The 20,234-nt window shown below is 41.3% G+C and overlaps 1 protein-coding gene across 1 annotated transcript in view; it reads right to left on the reverse strand.

Annotated features, from left to right (window-relative positions):
• ACAD9 (acyl-CoA dehydrogenase family member 9) overlaps positions 1 to 12,511 on the reverse strand; it is a 40,302-nt gene extending 27,791 nt beyond the window's left edge. Inside the window, exon 1 of the mRNA XM_072421232.1 lies at positions 12,306 to 12,511. Coding sequence (XP_072277333.1) covers positions 12,306 to 12,464 — 159 coding nt within the window. The 5' untranslated portion in view covers positions 12,465 to 12,511. The remainder of the gene's footprint in view (positions 1 to 12,305) is intronic.
• Positions 12,512 to 20,234: the final 7,723 nt, after the last annotated feature.

Below are 20,234 nucleotides of genomic sequence, written 5' to 3' on the forward strand. Positions count from 1 at the left end.
AATAAAAGAGAAGAGGAGGATTTTTATGGAAAAGATATATTGCGGTAATAACAGTATATATATATATTTATTTTGTTAGTGACCACTGCAATGTACATCACAGTCGTGATACATTATAATTTTTATAGCCTTAACCCCTTCAAGCTTTATGAGGTTTGTTGAGACAGGAAACAATACAACCTATTCCCACTCAGATGCATAGAATCCATTATTGATTAGCACTGATTGAAAGCACTTGTAGGACAATACAAATGTGTCTCGAGTCCCGACATGTTTCGCCTTATTGGCTTCCTCAGGGGATTATGAGAATCACATATGGAGCTTTTATAGAAATACATAGTTGAGGCATAAATTCAGGAAAAGTATTAAGTAAAATATATTATACATAAAGGAACAGGAAGTGAAAATAAAACACACAGTCACAAATATATGTAGAGAAAAGCATATAAGAGCAAATTCATAATTCATAAATGATATTGTATCACAACAGTGACGTACATTGTAGTTGTAACTAACAATATATATGAACCTTTTTATTACCACAATATATCATTGCCAAAAAATGATTTTATGTACAATAAGGGGTTGGCACTTATTCCTTTATAAGAAAAATAATCAAGTAAGAGGAGACAGCCATCCTTTATTCCCATTATACTTCAACAAGTCTTCAATTCATTTTTAAGTGTAAAGCTACGTACACACTTCCAATTATTATTGTCGGAAAACGAACGACGAACGTTCCTGCACGATATATATGAACGATCGTATAGCACCGATCCTGCACATAGAGGTAACGACACGATCGTTCGTAGATATTGTACACACAATAGATACGATCGTTTAAGCGATAGAGGAACTATGTGCACGACAGGAAAGTGAACGGACGTTCGTTCATCACGCATGCTCTGACCATGGACGATCAACGAACGACCGTACACACGAACGATGTTCAACGATCGTCGCCCAATCCGATCCGCCGGTCCGGTCGTTCGTTTCCAACAATTTTCCTCGTTCGTCGGCGTCGTTGGTTACTTTTTTACGAACGATTTTTTGCCCAATCGATCGTTCGTCGTTCGATTGGAACGATAAAAATTGGAAGTGTGTACGCACCTTAATTGTATCTGAAAGTTACAGTATTGAAAAGCAAACACTGGAATCTGTAGGATGAAAGCTTACCTTTGAGTAAACCTCCAGTCTACATTTGAATATCATGTTTCCTATGGTCAGAAATCACTCAAATTGTTTACCAAACATCACTGAGGATCTGTTCACAGCCACAAACTATATCAGCTTCCAGCTGTCAAACATTCAATGAGCATAGGGCATCAGCTACAGATTACAGCCCTGCTTTCTTATAGAAATCTCATTTTCTGCTCTTATCATTCACTGCTCTTTTAAAAAGGGTATCAATGGAGCATTAAAACAAATTACAATCAATCGGTGATAATGAAAGCAGATCCTCTCTGGTGGATAAAAGAAGGTGAAGCAACGCACTTATACAAATGCCGACCCTTTTTGATTCCTATTACAAAGTGAAATTTGCCTTGTAATTTCAGGGGTTCCTGTGGTACTATTGGTGTAAGTTACGCTCTGCCGTATTATGGTTTCTTTTCGAGTTGTAACACTGTTGGTATTCATTTTACAAGTCACAGGTTTGTTTGTTTTTTGCTAACCTAAAGGTGATTTGGGCATCTTACAAGGACACCCTGATAGGAGGCTCATTTGGAACAAGTATGGCCACCTAAATAAGGGCTTCAGGGCACCGGCAGAGAATGAGAAGCCTGCAAGGTGGACTAGACATGCCTGGAAATCTCTTCGAGGAAAGAGCAGGATTTTATCACTCAGACATGTTTATGCTGTTCAATCTCTTCCTCCTCAAGGATGAGCACTAAGAAAATAAGGACACATTTAGAGAATACCTTGACATAAATATAAATAGGATGGCCATAGGCCCCTTATGTAACCATTACAAACTGGTAAATTATTAATGTCACAGCATGTGATTAGACCCATGACTTCCCACAATGACAGAGCCCATGACCTGGCAATGTATATTACCCAGAAACTGACAAACACAATACAACACCACTTCTGCTGCCCTAATCCACTTGCATTCACTAAAGTAAAGGGCTAACCAGTGCCTTTTACAGCGTAAAGCAGTCCAAATTCAGACAAGTACACCAAGACAACAATAGCAGCCCATTAAAAGATAAAATTAAAAAACAAACACATTTTACTGAAAGATTTACCTGGAACCAGAGTGTTCCCCTGCATAACATTTTTCCCCAGCCCCAGATGTCTTCAGTCTGACAGTCAGCATCATTCAACTATCCAGGGCAGTGGTCACCAACCTCACGGACCCCTAAATTCATCATTTTAAATCCTGCAGCGTCACTCTAAGGGGAAACTTCCCCCAGAGTGACATCACGATGCCAGAACCCCCCCACTCTCCCATCGCAGGCTCAGACCTGCTTGCTAAACATGCGGGGGGACAGAAGAGAAGGGTTGTGGACACAACAGCCCTGCGCCTCTATCCCCCGCATGTTTAGCAAGCAGGTCTGAGGCTGCGATGGGAGATGGGGGCGCACCGGCCAGGTAATTTTTCTTGCAGACCACTGGTTGGCGGCTGGTGTACCAGGGTGTCCAAAACTAAATCAGCTGGTAACTGGACAATAAAAGGAGAAGTAGCGCAGTGAAGATGTATAATCTCATTACTCTGCTTTCCTATTTGACTCTATCGCCCCAATTGGCTCCTGGTGTTTCTTCTTTCTCTCGCGTAAGCCTTATTGTAAGGGGACTGCAAGGTGCCTATTACTAAGTCAAATCTAGGTACTTATATTGTACCTAGTTGTTAAAGAAGGCATTTATTCATGTATATGTAGTTATAATGCTATATTCATTCCTGCCTAGACTTTAGATCCACACATTAGTGATTATTATACGGTCTGAAAGCAGAAGCATTAAAGTCAACTAAAAATCTCTAAAATCAAACTATCCGGGCAACAACATATATATTGCTGGATTATTCATTCTTCCATCAGCCAGAACAATAATATACAAGTGGAGAATTTCAGAAAGACCAAAGCCAAACCAGTAATGTATAACCCTCTGGTAAATTATTTTTTCTTCTCCTCTTTTACGCTTTTATCTTTCTTATTGTTGCCCTATGTCACGTTACTGATTGAGACACACAAGCAAAATTGTTATACTATTATTACTCTTTATTTAAATATTGCTTTTGATATTTGTTCAGATTTGAATAGTTTTTGACATGTCTTTACACTTCTAATAATTTGTATCATAATTGTCTCTGTTCCTTGGTTACCATGTTACCTCTTTTTTCAAAACCTAATAAAAATATTGAAAGACAAAGCCAGTAATATGGTATATAAATGATACCTGTTTTGATATGTACTATTTAGCAGCAGAAAATGCCTTGAAATGTGTAGAGTGAAACAGTGATGGGAATAATTCATCAGGATTGCTTGATTCTCTTTATATTTGTACAGGGGACCATTGTAAAATCTGGAGGCTGCCATTGTTAAAGTTTCTGATGATAGTTGCCTGGCTGTCATGCCTCAGCATTTACCACATTATAAGGCCAGAATACTAATACAAGACATTTGGGTAATTAGGCAGAAAACAAATACAACGTTGAAATGTAATGGGCAAGGTACATACATTCTACAGACAATCACTTAAATGATTTGTTTCAGCCCAGGTGCATCTAACATTCATACAGAAAACTAACTAACAGCGGAATATATTGTGATGTTATATGTGTACAGGATATCTGTCCTGTAAAATAACTCTCTGATTTCCAGAACTGCACAAGCTAATCCTGCAAATCTAAGATGTATAACAGAGTGGTAGCCATATGCATGCGTTATCTAATTTGCCCAAAATCCTACTAGCAGATCTCTGCGGTGTGACGGTGATTTGATGAGTGCATCGGAGAAGTCTGTTCAGGCTAAAGTACACTAGAGATTTTCATTGCCTAATGGCACTAAATTACCTTTCTTGTTGGCAAATACCTTACGTAGCATGTTAGAAACGGTGTGCTTGGTTTACTAAAGGAGTTTAGCACTCAGCCAAGGATCATTCACTTAGTTTAATGAATGTGGTGAAAAGGTCACTATGCAAGTAATAATCAAGAATGTGCAAAGAAATTCCCCAAGCAAAGTCAATTACCCCTTACTAAGTGTATATCCTCAGCTTATTTAGTAAAATAAATCAGAAAGTGTTGCAAATGAGGTCTTGTTGTCCACATCCTTAAATAATTCATAGACGTAACTCAGGAGTCAGGATAGTCCGTTGTGAAAAATATTAATTTTACCTTTTTCTGCCACCCATCAAAATACATCTTTCATCTGTGAATTTATTAGTTTTCTCTGGCTATAAATGAAATATGGAGACTGCCTATTCAGACACTGAAATGTATTTCTCTGCCCATTAGTTGTGGGTCAGGAAATAGAGAGCAATAAATCTTAGAAACTAAACTTTCAAAAGAAACTAATTGCTGGGCTGATATGCTGGTCACCTGGGTCTACTAGTTGGAATCACTGACCATGAACAACAGTGTTGAAGCTGGAAATTTTTTTAAGCCGGGTGGGAAGAAATTGTAGGTGGGTGGCAGCTCCTTGTGACCCAATTCTTCAGTAATCACCCAACAGCCGGGTGGTTACTGTAAAGTGCCGGGTGGTGCGCCCAGCTAAAAGGGTCTGGGGAGAACACTGAACAAACATGCAGATATAAAGGCCCTGATTTACTAAACTTATCCAAGTCATTAGCTGTTTGTTAGGAAATGTTTTCAATCCTGGATAAGAACCATTCCAGGTTTGCTGGATCACCCAGCTTCACTGATGAAAGTGTATTCTCTCCAGCCTTGGAGAACTTTAATAAATCAGGGTCACAGAGTCCGAAGTTCTTACCTGTATGGTGTGAGTTAACTGATGCTTGCCATCACACCGGGGACATCCAGAGACACGAAAATTACTGAGGGAAACCTTGACTGATAATGAATATTGCAGCAAGTTCTACTTCTCTAATTAATTTTTTGCTGGAATTCTACTTATAAACATTGAAGTAAAACAGCATGACAAACAAGCAACTATCATATTCTGGAGAAGCCATGTACATCAGCTTCCTCTATAGAATGTTCAGTGACTATACATGCTCCTATCACCATTGCAAGCAATGATATGAAAGCAAGTATCTTCATTACACCACATTAAAGTTGCTGGGATATTTAGAAGTCATAAAAGAACATAAAGGCCTGCAAGTCCTGAAGAGCTGCAGCTCTATGTAATATTGAGAGAGTTATCAATTATCTAAGTGATTACCCTCCACTTCCCTGCCTCAAGCATACATATTTATAACGTTAAACCAATGTCACATTCATGGTAAATCTAAGTTATTAATAAGTTATCCAGAGCTTCAACTTTCACCTACTAAACACAAGGACTAATAGTCCATTAGTGTCTCAACTTTCACCCACTGAACACAAGCAGTTATATCTAATAGAAGCAACGACACACTGCTGCTGGGTACCGCAGTGACATTCGGGCTTAACATGCCTCTGCAAAACGACTACTGTGCCAAGGAGGATGACGGATCTATTAACAGGAGCAGATGGAAACAATTTCACATGCCCTTAAGATCTTCCTCTCCATCTGTGATTGGGACATGGTCATTTTCTCATTGTATTTATTATTCCAATCCGTATCCAGGTAGTACTTCTTATGTTACTGGTGTACAACATATTAACCTATAACACAAAAAACTGATCTAGACAAAGACACACAACACTTAGTATATGCAGAAGAGAAAATGGAAATCCTAACCATCAATAAACTGCACTAATACAAAGTCGACTTGTCATCAAATATCTTCCTTTCCATATATACTAATGCTGCTGTTGGATTCACCTAGGTTTGTTCTAATCAAACAAAAGTATCATTCATTTTTGGGATGACAGAGAAATCATTCATTGCTTGTTATTACCAAGTAAACCCAAACTCTCTGGTCCGTCCTCCAACAGTGGCCATTAAAGGGGTTTAACCATTTTTAATGTATCCTAATGTGTCCTATTATCCTCTGGAGGAAAAGAAGTTTAAGCTCCGGATAAGGAAGGGATTCTTCACTGTAAGGTCTGTGAAAATGTGGAATCGGCTCCCTTAGGAAGAAGTTTCAGCGACTACTATAGATTGCTTTAAGAAAAAACTGGATGATTTCTAGAAGCACAGAATATATAACTGAGGATTAAGGATTTAAAGTAAAGATAACAGAGACTGTTGATCCAGAGAACATCAGATTGTCTCATGGTATCAGGAAGGAGTTTTTTCCCCTGTTGAAGCAAATTGTACCCGGGTTTTTTTTTGCCTTCCTCTGGACCAACTATGTCTTATAGGGTTTTATATCTGGGATATGTTTATTTCCCTAGTGGTTGTACTTGATAGACTTATGTCTTTTTTCAACCTAACCCACTATGTAACTATATGTAACTATTATTTTAAAATGTATACGTTAATATTTCTTCAACTTACTGGTTTCCTCTCTAGGTGACAACATGTTACATCATGTTATACTAAAAATAAAAAAATGAAGCTTTTAAGCTTACATAAAGCATTCCTTAGGGAATGAAGTCACCGTGATGTCTCTTTCTCATCCTTTATAAAAATTTACCTGTAGAAGGAAGTGTTTTGAAGTTTCCTCATTGAGAAGAACAATATGAGCACAGTATATTCTCTACATGCACTTATTTCTCAGTTGTAACTGAACAGGAAGCATTTATAGACCTTGCTTACAAGGTTTTTTACTAGCCTTCTTCTATAAATGGCTCTTTTTAGCAAGCCTTAGGATAACATTATTCCAATTTACCCCAATATAAAAGGACATTCTTACGCTGAACACCAATGTAAGGAACATTTTGGCCACTGGAATAACAGGCTCCCCAATCCTAACTCCTAGAGATCAGAATCCTTCCTATTTACAACCTATTGAAAATAATGTCTGAAAAGACAGTTGGAATTTACATTTGGGGTCACAGAGATACACAGAGGAAATGACAACTAGTTCTCATGAGCAGAATAGCCACCATAGGGAAGAAACATTGGGATTACACGGTCTCACCTAGGTATTTATACTTTGCTTTTTTTTTTCCTTCAATAGAACCCTCATATCACACAGAAAAGACACTGTCCCCTGGAAGGCAGGGAAATGGGTCTACGCAGTATGCAACGTTTAGGAGGTCGGTATTTACCAAGGCACAAAAGGGAGCAGAGAATAGGGGGACAGGATAAGAAAAAAATACTGGCACTTCATAGGGCTTGTTCTTCAGAACATGTTAGTTTATTTCCATTTTTAAGCTCAGGGTCACTTTACTCCAGGTACACAAATCTAGCTACAGAAATATACACAAACATAAAAAGACAATTTCTAATACTGCAAATCTTTTTTTTAGTAATTGTTCTCTACACAATCTGCGTCATGCATCAATGCAATTTATTTATTTTTTTCTAGCGTAAGACAGCGGTGCTCTATGTTGTTTTTGGTTACTGTCTTATCCAATAACCAGCTTTATATCCAAAGGCAACAAAACAAATCTATTCTTGATTTCTGTAATGTCATCATCTCCTGAGGCACAATGTATACCAGAATAGATAAAAATGGATAGCACGGATGAGAAATGGTTACAGGAACATACTGTAGTAATAACAAAAGGAACAATAAGAGAAGAACATTTGCCAAGCAAGCTTACTATATAGAAAGCTACTGTTCATGGTAAGAAATACCTGGCTGAAAATGTACACAGCGACAGAAGGCAATGGAATAGGCATGCCAATGTATACCAACAGCTAATACCCTTTAGCACAATTCCATTGGCTCCAGATTACCGCCAGTCCCTTGTGTCTCCCCTGCTGGGGGTGCAAACTGATCCCCTTATGCTGCTATGTAGGGGACTCTAATATGGGAGAAGTGTCTAAAAGCTTCTTGGCATATCTCTCATCCAAATCAATTGGTATTGGTATTGGAAAATAGAAATAAAATATTTGCTTTCTGCATCTGAGCCTGGCTGGAAGGGAGGACAAGGAGAATCAGGGAAAGGCATAAACATATTTTGCTCACGTTTTTCCAATGTAAACCGAAACCAGGTTCAGTGAGCCAAGCAAATGTATTCTTGTTTTCAGAACTAGACTTGGAAGTAATACTACTGCTACATAAAAGAAATACTCGACCATAATAGTCATGAATATTAAACAGAAGAAATAACATGTATATAAAAGAGACATCTTCCACTGTACAGGGATCATAGTCAAGTCCCTAAATATTGGAGGAGCTCCCAATCTAACATTCTTACCATAGCCATATGTCAGTAACAAAGTCTAGGGCCAATTTTAGGAGGAGCCTAATAACCTCACAAATTGATATTTGGATGTCAAAGGAAGCACATATGGTAAGAACATACATACTACATGCAGAGAATGTCCCGACAGAGATACTGGCATCTACCGGTAATTTATTTGCTGCTGCTGCCAACCAATGTAAAATATTTGCAAGGCATATAGGAAGTGCCAATGCATATATAATACAGCATTATATATAATTATACAATTCACACACACCCAATACAATATAGCACAGTGATAACATCATAAATCAAAGTCTACACATCTGCATCGCCTCTTGTCATTTCCCTACCAGCCTCCCAAAGATTTAATTATTCCCTATTTCACATTCACAGGCCTATATTACACAAACTGCTTGGTGGAAGCAATCTTTCATGATCATTTCCAGTGACTAGTGTTGGTGTTTGAATTCAGGTTGTCCCTATATTCGACCCAAAAACGGTGGTTCGAATTCAGGCAGACCCAACCCGAAAAACACGAAATTTGACTTTGTGAATTCATGTTTAAAAATATATAAAAAAATAGGAAAACTCCAGATGAACTCCATTGAGAGTTCATCTGAATTCAGTTCCCACGGTCACCGGGCTGTACTTATGATGTGGGAACTTGCGGTCACAACTGATTGGAAGCATTCGCGTGCCTCCTATCAGCTGTGACTGCAGATGAACTCGCAATGGAGTTTCTCATCTGCAGTTCAGTTCCCATGATTAATTAACCTCTAGTGCCCCGGGATCACAGTGGAACTGCAGATGAACTCTCAGTGGAGTTTCTCCATTTAGAGTTCATCTGCAGTTCAGTTCCCACGGTCACTGGGATGATAAGTACAGCCCAGTGACCGTGGGAACTTTGCGGTTACAGCTGGTTGGAGGAGGCACGTGAGTAATTCCAATTAGCTGTGAATGCAGATGAACTGCTGTTCTGTATGTGTCCTTGGATAGAGATTCTCTATCCAAGAACACATACTACAGTTACGCTAGGGCTGCAAAAGGGGAGCGGAGCTGTCAGCATTTCTACACAGTGCCAAAAAAATCCCCCCCCCCATAGACTTTAACGGTGTTTGAATTCGGCGTTCCATCAACCGAAAAATATCGGACTATTCGATCGAATAGCTGCTGAATCGAACACTCAGCTGTTCGACCAACACTACCAGTGACCAATAAACAAACGAGTGCTGTACACACAGTGCCCGTTTGTTGTATGAAGAGGGGAGGACAAGAGAGCGTCACCCTGCTGTGCTTTCCTCCATTGACATTGGTGGACCGATGGACACTTTCAGGTGATCGCTGTACACATCGGATTCCCGCCTGAGATGAGCATAACTGTACATTTCAGGTGACAATTATCTGACGAGTATACTCCGCCTTAGGCTCTGTACACACATCAGATGATTATTGCCCAGAAAGGACAGTTGTGCTCATCTAAAAAATAACAGCGATGTCATTTATGGATCTAACAGGACAAAGACTATACAAGTCAAGGGAAAAGAGCACAGCTACCGTCCCTTCCACCCTCAGCTGTCTATATAGCAAAACAAAGGCTGTGTGTACAGCGCTCGCTCCTTCACCTGTTACTATCATAAAAGATCTCCGCTGACAAAATGCAGCCTCAAGCTGCGTACACACGGCAAATTTTTCTCGCCCGATAATCGGTATTGGCCAATTATCGGGCGAAAATCTGCCGTGTGTACAGTCGGTCGTCGTCCATCGTCCGACGACCGTCCTGGCGGATCCATGGACGATGGACGACTCCGATCTAATGAAAGCGAAGGGGAGAGCGGCAGCAGGGTGCCGCTCCGTCGCTCTCCCCCTCCCCTCTCCATAGAGCATGAACGGTGCTGTATGTACAGCATCGTTCATGCATCCTGCAGTCTTTTCTCATTGGAAAGGATCGTGAAAGATCCTTTCCAACGAGAAAAATTGCAGGTGTGTACGCAGCTTTACTCTCACATATAGACATTGTTCATTCATTCCCAGAAGCTAGCCATGCTGGGATCATACACTAAGCTGTGTCTGGCTTGAACTTTCCCCCATCCTTATCTCTATACCATGAAGTCATTAGATAAGACCTGGGAGAACTAAATATCTGACCTTGAGATTACACGGGGAATATGACAAGACAACATTGGATTTCTGACATGATCAGCTGGTATTTTCGCAATTATTAAAGACATAACACAAAACACGTTCAATAATATATAGGACCAAACTGAGAGCAGATAGGGGAGGTTCATTGCTAGGGTTTGGTGTTTTATATCTGCCAAGAGTCCAGCTTAAACAGTGATACCTACAACTTCTTTCTCCTATTATCCAGTATACGGATTTTAATCTACAGTGAGTGTGTACAGAGTATAGAATGGTAAACCCCTTGTCAGTTTTTATTATTCTTCTTCATTAAGGACACAGAGCACAATAACAATGAAGGTATATCTGTGTATCAAAGCTGTCTCTATACTACTGTGCTATTGGGGAAATTTCCCTTTACTTCCTGACTCAGGAATCTAGTGGTAAACTCCAAGGCACAGGATTCCCCACTGAAGGATTCTCTCTCATCTATTGTTATATAGACAACTTAAGGACAATATTGACACTTAGGATTTTTACATTATTTACATTTGCAGTGACAATGATCACAGCTACAAATGAAGTGCTGATGGCCCAGATGTAATGTGAAGTTTCTGAGCAGCAGAATAAAGACGACCTTCCATCTCGGTGTTCTCCCCAGCATTATTATTACGCAGTATTAATATAGCACCAACATATTACGCAGCGCTGTAACGCCTGTAGGGACATTAGATTGTGAGCTCCTTTGAGGGACAGCTAGTCACATGAATATGGACTTTGTACAGCGCTGCGTAATATGTTGGTGCTATTTAAACACTAAATATAGATTGTAATGAAGATATCTGACTATGGTAGCATGGTCATATGTCTTTTATACAGTCCAAGGTCAATTTGGGGGGAAGCTATTTAACCTCACTGCATGTTTTTGTGGGAGGAAACCGGAGTACCTGGAAGAAACCCACACAAACATGGGAAGAACCTGCAAACTCCATGCAGATAGTGTCCTGGCTGTGATTTGAAACTGGGACCTAGCAAAGGCCAGAGTGCTAACCAATGAGCCACCATGCTGCCCATTCAGCATCAGCTGAAAAAATAAACTGGGGAGAACTGTGCACCTGTGAAATAGAATGACTTCCTAGACGTTTACTGACAGGCACTGATCCGGGGACAAAGTCCTATTAAATGTACAGCGCTGCATAATATGTTGGTGCTATATAAATCCTATTTAATAATAATAATATTATAAGCCACACAGCCATCCTATTTTTATTCTTTTCTACAGAATGTCCCATCTCACACTGCCATTTGTTTTTTATGTCCTCCTAGACTGTAAGCTCTTCATGTCAGGGTCCTCTGCTCCTCTTGTGTCTGTATCTGTCATTTGCAACCCCTATGTAATGTACAGCGCTGCATAATATGTTGGCTCTATATGAATAGTTTATTAATAATACGTTGGCCTCTCTTCCTGTTTTTCGGACCTGGTGATGCATTGCTCCCCATGAATTGGAATGCGCACACACGTGTGTTACCGGTCCTGTTGATGTTGCATATTAATTTGGTGTCAGTCCACCCTATGTTATTATTAAACAGGATTTATATAGCGCCAACATATTCGGCAGCGCTGTACATTACATAGGACCTCTCGGAAGGAAGTTTGGGCTTCTGAGGGTAACATTCAGGAAAGTTGTGGAGACAACAAAACAAATATGAGGGCTGATATTGGGGCCACACTTTATCATGGAGAAGCCTCTTCCCGGGTAATAGAGAAGTATCAGTCATCATTCAGCCTCACCACACATCACCACAGGGCACGCTGGGACTTGTAGTACACATTCACCTTATTGATCTGCCCCAGGCAGAGTTGCTTAGCGTAAGCCAGACACCGGGGATCGCTGTGAATGAGTCTCCTCTGTCTGACCGGCCGGACTTGTACCGGAGTGCCCCATACCCGGGATAGCCGCCCGAACCGGACACTCAGTCTGCTCAATCCGCTCATGTCAATGTCAAACCCGCTTCTCACCACAGCAACCACGGACCCAGCTACGTCATCGGCCGGCGCCGGGGAGTCACGTGACGCCGGCTAATCCGCAGAAAGTGGGTGAAAGGTGAGGGGAGTTGTTATGACGTCAGAGGAGCTGTGTCTTCACCTGAGGAGACCTCACACATTGGCTGTTCTGTGCTGCTCCTGTGTGAGGGGTCACCCAATGTGTTTTATAAACAGAGCTGAGCCAGAGTGAAATCAGAGAGCATACATAGCACAACACATCACAGGACATTGGGCTGATTTATTAAAGCTCTCCAAGGCTGGAGAGGATACACTTTAATCAGTGAACCAGGGTGATCCAGCAAACCTGGAATGGATTGCCTAAAAGTCATTTGCTTCTTGTTAGCAAATGTTTTCAATCCTGATCTAGATCCATTCCAGATTTGATGGATCACCTAGCTTCACTGCTGAAAGCGTATCTTCTCCAGCCTTGGAAAGATTTAATAAATCAGGCACAGGTGTCAACACAACACAATGAATCTGGCCCATCTGGCTGGTTTATGTGGCCCATGGTGACTGTGCCGCATCCAAGGGCCTGACGTTTGCAGGCAGAAGGACCCAATCCCAGAAAGCTAGGTAGAAGCAGGGCGGTCCACACAAGTGCCTGACTGCGCTGCAGGCAGGAGGACCCCGTCCCAGAAAGCTACCAGTAGGTGGAAACAGGGCGGTCCACACAAGTGCCTGACATTTGCAGGCAGGAGGACCCGTCCCACAAAGCTAGGTAGAAGCAGGGCGGTCCACACAAGTGCCTGACCGTGCTGCAGGCAGAAGGACCCCAGTTGCTTCTTCACACTCCCGCTGAGACCCAGCACTAAGCACGGCTGTACCAGAGTCCGGATCCTGCTGCCAGTACTATGCTGCTGCTGCTCCAGGTATGGAATCTCAGTGGGATGATAGCAATGTCTCCAGAGACACCGGCCTCCACCTCAGCACAGTCACTGCCTCCCCTCACATAGACCAGGATAGGTCAGGTACACCGACCTCAGAAAAAGATGCTAACAACAAAAACCAATCACTCCCAAAATGTCCAACAAGGGAAAAGTTGGTGCAGAAGGGAGACAATTTAATAAAAGCTGGGAAAGTGAATTCATGCTTCACAAAGACAAGCGTGTTCTTATTTTCATATTAATACACAAGAATGGCGTGTGATATGATGTCTTAGGGTGAGGAAGGATCTATACTTCTACTAACACTATGAATCTGAATAAAAAGTTCCCCCCGACACTTAGCCTGTGTTTTAGATATCGGCCCCTATGTGATTTGAGTTTGATACCCGTGCCCTACGGTACACATTATTAAATTCCCATTTCTCCTTATTAAAGCAGAAGTAAACTAAAAAAAAACTCACTTATCTTTACTTTTGCAGATCTGTTGATCCCTCCTGAGGTTTTCTGCATCAGGTCCGGCGTCATCCTGGAATTCTCCTCCAACCTGGCGCAGAGGAAGCACCAGACGCCGCCATCTTCTCTGCCCTCCTTTCGGCTTCGTCTACGTCACCCAATCTCACACTGCGCACAATATCTGGTGACATAGCTGAGGAAGATGGGGGTAAAAAGAGTCACTGCGCATGCGTGAGATCAGCATTTTCTTTTTCCCTTATTGGAGAAAAAGATCCTTCTGCACATGGCTAAGATCAGCATGCATCCCAGGAGGCTGTGCGCTCTCATTCTGCCTTGATTGGAGCAGTGATCAGGACAGCAGGGGAGGGCTTTACATAAATTATATTTAAATATATATAATTTATATAATTTTATATAAAAATTATATAATTTATTACTTTTATAATTTATAAATATAAAATATAAAAGAGTTGTCTACCCTTTATATGTAAGGTAAACATTTTAGTTTACTTTAGGTGGAGGTTACAGAACTTTGGAAGCTGCATTTCTTTGAATGCAGAACAGAGTACTGGTGTACCTTAGTCTGGAATTACTGGCAAGTCAATTTAGTGTACAATAACAATAATAAACATTCCATGTATATTGATAAAAGCATGAGGCCCAAACAAAAGGCCTCAGACATCACAAATTATAAAAAACAAAATACTATCAACGATTTTAGAGCCAACATATGCAAGTATAAATATCCAGAAACCAAATTAGTGACCAAATCCAGCTATGCCCAAAGATGTTCTAAAGCAGGGGTCAGCAAAATTGTTTGGAACAGACTCCGTTAGGGCAGGGATCAGCAGCTTGCTTGTCCTTCCTGGCGTGGAGTCGCGGGCACGTGCGCGGCCTTTGAAGCACCGAGGAGTCACACAGAGGCACACAGTTACCCACCAAACCACCCGAATGGGAGATTCTTTCAGGCGCAGGTATGGGGGGTGTCTTATTTGCGGGGGGTGCTTTATTTTATTGTTTTGGGCAAAATCGGGGGGATGCCTTATTTGATGGGGATGGCTTATCATCGGGGAAACACGGTAGGTGGAAACAGGGCGGTCCACACAAGTGCCTGACATTTGTAGGCAGGAGGACCCCATCCCAGAAAGCTAGGTAGAAGCAGGGCGGTCCATACAAGGCCTGACCATGCTGCAGGCAGAAGGACCCCAGTTGCTTCTTCACACTCCCACCGAGACCCAGCACTAAGCACGGCTGTACCAGAGTCCGGATCCTGCTGCCAGTAGTATGCTGCTGCTGCTCCAGGTATGGAATCTCAGTGGGATGATAGCAATGTCTCCAGAGACACCGGCCTCCACCTCAGCCCAGATCGACCAGGGGGGCATTAGGCCGGAATGGACTACTGGCTAGGCCGTATCTGGCCTAAAGGCGGGAGATTGCCGACGCCTGTTCTAAAGCATAGTGTCAGGGAGCGCTGGGTTACTGTCAACGAGGAAGATGGTACTTCCAGAGTCAAGTGACCAGCACATTTAGATGGACATATTCCTCATATGGAGACATACTCTAGCTCAATGGCGTCCAAACAATACACAGCTGACCCACATGTCTTTGAACACATCATGTCCTAATGAGGTGCATTTAATTGCAGGAAAAAAAATAATTTCCTTTTCAATTGCTGTTTGCCAAACACATACATTTGCATTTATACATGTTTGCTGTTTAGGGGTCTGTTCCCATTTGTGTGTTGTGTTAACACGTTTTTATGTAGAAGCGTATGCACAGGACGTACGTTGGTGTAATGGGTTGCTATTCATTCATACTGGCATCTCCAATGCACTAGAGAGCAGTAACATGCTGCCCTTATGAAAATGCAGTATGCATGTTTTCTTGTGTGTGTGTTATGCTGCTTTCGATACGTCATTCGTATAAATGATCTTCTGTAGCGTATCAAATCCAAGGGTGTGTGGGCCTTTAGTTTAATTACAAAGGCAAAGTCAGCATTTGAAAACAACACACATGGGCACGGTTTCTACAGTTTAAAGTAAAAACTTGTACAGACTGGTGCTAGGGTTGTGGTGTGTTAGCGCTTCCTCACACCCCTGCTTTTTTGTGGTAGGATGCTACATTTAGCATCTCACTCATTACATCCCTTAACCACCTAGCCGGTATGCCCGTACGAAGGTCGGGCAAAAAAAAATTGCTAGGATGGTTAACCCCGTAATTTTGTCACAGCCTTACCTCACATATGCAAGTATAAATATCCAGAAACCAAATTAGTGACCAAATCCAGCTATGCCCAAAGATGTTCTAAAGCAGGGGTCAGCAAAATTGTTTGGTTACTAGGCCATTTTAGTAGGTCAAGCAGGCACACTTGGGGAAGGCCGGACTAGCTCTCGAGTCCCGCGCTGATGGCTCAGCCCCCACCAGGAACGCCCCTGAAGGGAAATTCCTCTCCTCCGCAATGCATACGGAGGAGAGACCAGGAACGCCCCTGAAGGGAAATTCCTCTCCTCCGCAATGCATACGGAGGAGAGGGAATGTCCCCTTACCCCGACGGCGGAAGTGTTAACGCCAGCTGCGGTAAATAGGGAAGGGAGGCATAACAAGGAATCTCAAGAGCCGCGGGTTGCTGACCCCTGCCGGCCAGGATTAGTCCAGATCGACCAGGGGGGCATTAGGCCGGAACGGACTACTGGCTAGGCCGTATCTGGCCTAAAAGCGGGAGATTGCCGATGCCTGTTCTAAAGCATAGTGTCACAGGGAGCGCTGGGTTACTGTCAACGAGGAAGATAGTACTTCCAGAGTCAAGTGACCAGCACATTTAGATGGACATATTCCCCATATGGAGACATACTCTAGCTCATTGGCGTCCAAACAATACACAGCTGACCCACATGTCTTTGAACACATCATGTCCTCTTCTGTAGCATATCAAATCCAAGGGTAAATATAATATAAATACATTTATAAGACAAAGTCAGCATTTGAAAACAACACCCATGGGCACGGTTTCTACAGTTTAAAGTGAAAACCTGTACAGACTGGCGCTAGGGTTGTGGTGTGTTAGCGCTTCCTCACACCCCTGAATGCTTTTTGTGGTAGGATGCTACATGTAGTATCTCACTCATTACATCCTTTAAAGAATAAATAGGGGCAGACGTGAACAGTTTTACATATTTTTAGTTAAACCAAATATATGTATGTTTGTATTTGTTAACCCCCCTCATGGTTCTTATCAAATTCAATAAATAAAATCAATTGATTAGATGCACCCAAAGCACTGAGGACATTCTGTCCTTATGGTCTGATCAGAATGTGAACAGTTGGATGTACAAGATTATTTGCAAACTTTTTACAGCTTGTGTACTTCTTAGATTTACCCACACATACAATCACTTCACAAACAATTAAAAAGTAAAAAAATCGGTTGTTATCAGTTGTGTGAACGTTCCCATTCACTTAACCATCAGAAGTAAAATATCAGTCTCTTACCACATATTATCATCACTATACAGCAAGCTCTGGTGACATCCCAACAGAATTCTAAATTTTTTGCCAGGTTAAAGCGTACCTAAACTTAACATTTTTACTTTACATGGAAGGGTAGACACCTCTTTTCTTTAATTCAATTGACATAATAGGAGCACAGAGGCTGAGCTGTTCCTTCTGTGCATGCCCTGATCTCAGCACATCAAGTGATCTGCGGAATTAAAAGAAAGTGTAATTTTTTTAGTTTAGTTCCACTTTAAACTATTCAGATTTTTCGTTTATAAAGCTACTAAAGGTCAGTAGTGCTATCTTAAGACAATTCCCTTATTTCATAAACTATCAATGTAGTGGAGTAAAGATCCATGATAGTATGGTAGCGGGGTCATTTTGTGCAAACCCACCACCCACAATCTGACTTTACTGCTTGGAGAAGCACAGAGATATTGTCATTTTGGTTTTATCACAGTCTTGAAAAAAAAATTCTAATTTCACATAACAATAAGTTCACAGAGTTGTTTGATAGCAAAAAAAAAAGTAACCTCACCGAATTTAAGTTTTCCATAATTTTATTTTGGTTTGCTTTGGCAACCCAAAGAATTGTAGGCATATAGTGGGATACAGAAATTGGTGGCTTTAAGCAGGAGTACTTTAAGGCAGTGGTCCCCAACCTTTTGCATGTCACGGACCACTAAATGCATGGACTCGGGGAGCAGTGTGTCACTCAAAAGGGGAAGAAACTTCCCCTCATGATGTCAGAACCAACCTAGTCTCCTAATGCAGGTCTGAGCCTAAAATGGGAGAGTGGACGGGTTGTGTTCAGAGTGACAACCTGTCCACCGCCCTGAGCCTGTGATGTCTTCGTGAGACAGAGCCGTGGCCCACCTGTTAGATGGCCTAGTGGGCCACAAACCTGGGGTTGGGGACCCCTGCTTTAAGGTATGGACAGCTTTACTGTAAATGTTGAAATGTAGTTTAAGATGTGCAGGTGGTGGGTGTCATTTAACCCCCAAACACCAAGGGCATCTTGTGTCAGGAAAGATACACTGAAGGACAGCTCCAGACTGAAGACCATTATTACAGGCAGACCTGCCTAAACCTGCTCTTGCTTCCAAGAGGAGAGACAAAGAGTTTATTAAAGCTCTCCAAAGCTTGGAAGAATAAGCTTTCACCAGTGGAGCTGGGTGATCCAGCAAACCTGGAATGGTTTTCCTAAAAGTAATTTGCTTTTTGATAACAAAAGTTTTTAATCCTGCACCAGATCCATTTCAGATTTGCTGGATCACCCAGGTTCACTGATAGACGTGTATCCTCTCCAGCCTTGGAGAGCTTTAATAAATCAGGGCCATTGTCTGGAGTTGCACTTTACCTGCTCCCTCTAAATCCTGAGTGACTTGTTTGTTTCAGAAAGCTAAATACATCCTCTAAATCAACCCTCTATTAGTGACAAAGCATGGCAGATCTTTGCCTTTCATTTGTCTGAAAAGCAGATATGACGTCTGTATAATTAGGGCCTAATGTAACTAGAAACATTAAACCATTTGCAAACAACTAAAGATTAACGTCACTCAATTTAATTTTGTCATAATAAGAAAACCTGCAGATAATATCACCACCAGAATATTCTCTTAAAGAGCTGAATATACATTTGTTAGCCCACATTTGTTTTCAATTACTAGGAATATTAGCTTTGTGGGAACTGTGCGCTCTATAATAAAACCTCATTTACTTACCATTACCAGCTTCTTTGTGGTTTTCATTACATGTACTATTAGCACAGGTATAGTTACACAATGATAGTTATTTATTAGAATAAAGAGCTTGAGTCAAATGAAATCGCTGCTAAGGTAAGTGATTAGTTATGTGATGAAGTAGGTACTTTAACACCTAACAACTCGAATATCCATTGCATCTGCTCTGACTGAAACACCGGGCAAGATGATTTATACCATATATTGGCAACTTATACAATCACTACACTACTTTATTATTATTATTATTATTATTATTATTATTAATAAATAGGATTTATATAGCGCCAACATATTACGCAGCGCTGTACATTACTTGCATCATCCCTTGCACAGAAACTTGCCAGCGGCACTGTTTGTCCTGATTATACAGATTTAGTTATGGTTATTATTAATATTAAACAGGATTTATATAGGGCCAACATATTACGCAGTGCTGTACATTACTTGCATCATCCCTTGCACAGAAGCTTGCCAGCACTGTTTGCCCTGATTATACAGATTTAGTTATGGTTATTATTAAAATTAAACAGGATTTATATAAGGCCAACATATTACGCAGCGCTGTATATTAAATAGGGATTGCAAATGACAGACTAATACAGACAGTGATACAGGAGGAGAGAACCCTGCCCGTGTCAAATAGTGAGAATGCAAAAATCAGTCTTCTCACAGGGGTTAGTCCAAAACAGGGCTGTTAAGCTACTACTTTGTTGAACCTCAGATTCAGTAGGCCTGATTAAATACATCTCTCCAGGGCTGGAGAGGATACATTTTCATCAGTGAAGCTGGGTGATCCAGCAAACCTATAATAGATTTTTTTTAAGTCATTTGCTATCAAATTTTGAATCCTGGATCAGATCCATTCCAGATTTGCTGGATCACCCAGCTTCACTGATGAAAGAGAGGTAGCCTGAATTCCTACCCTCACCCTGGGCCACACTGCAAATCCCAAAATTGACAAGCACTAGAGTCTGTAAACCTTTTTTGGAATTCTTGTACACAAGGCTATAGCTGGCTTGTTGTTATATCCCATACCAGAACAACTATTGGACCATCTGGGGCTGTTAGTCACACAACATACATTGACAAATAATGTATATTGTACATGATGTATAACTCCTCCTTAGGACAAATCTATCACATAC

This window comes from Pyxicephalus adspersus, chromosome 8, assembly GCF_032062135.1.
Source record: "Pyxicephalus adspersus chromosome 8, UCB_Pads_2.0, whole genome shotgun sequence".
Lineage (NCBI taxonomy): Eukaryota > Metazoa > Chordata > Amphibia > Anura > Pyxicephalidae > Pyxicephalus > Pyxicephalus adspersus.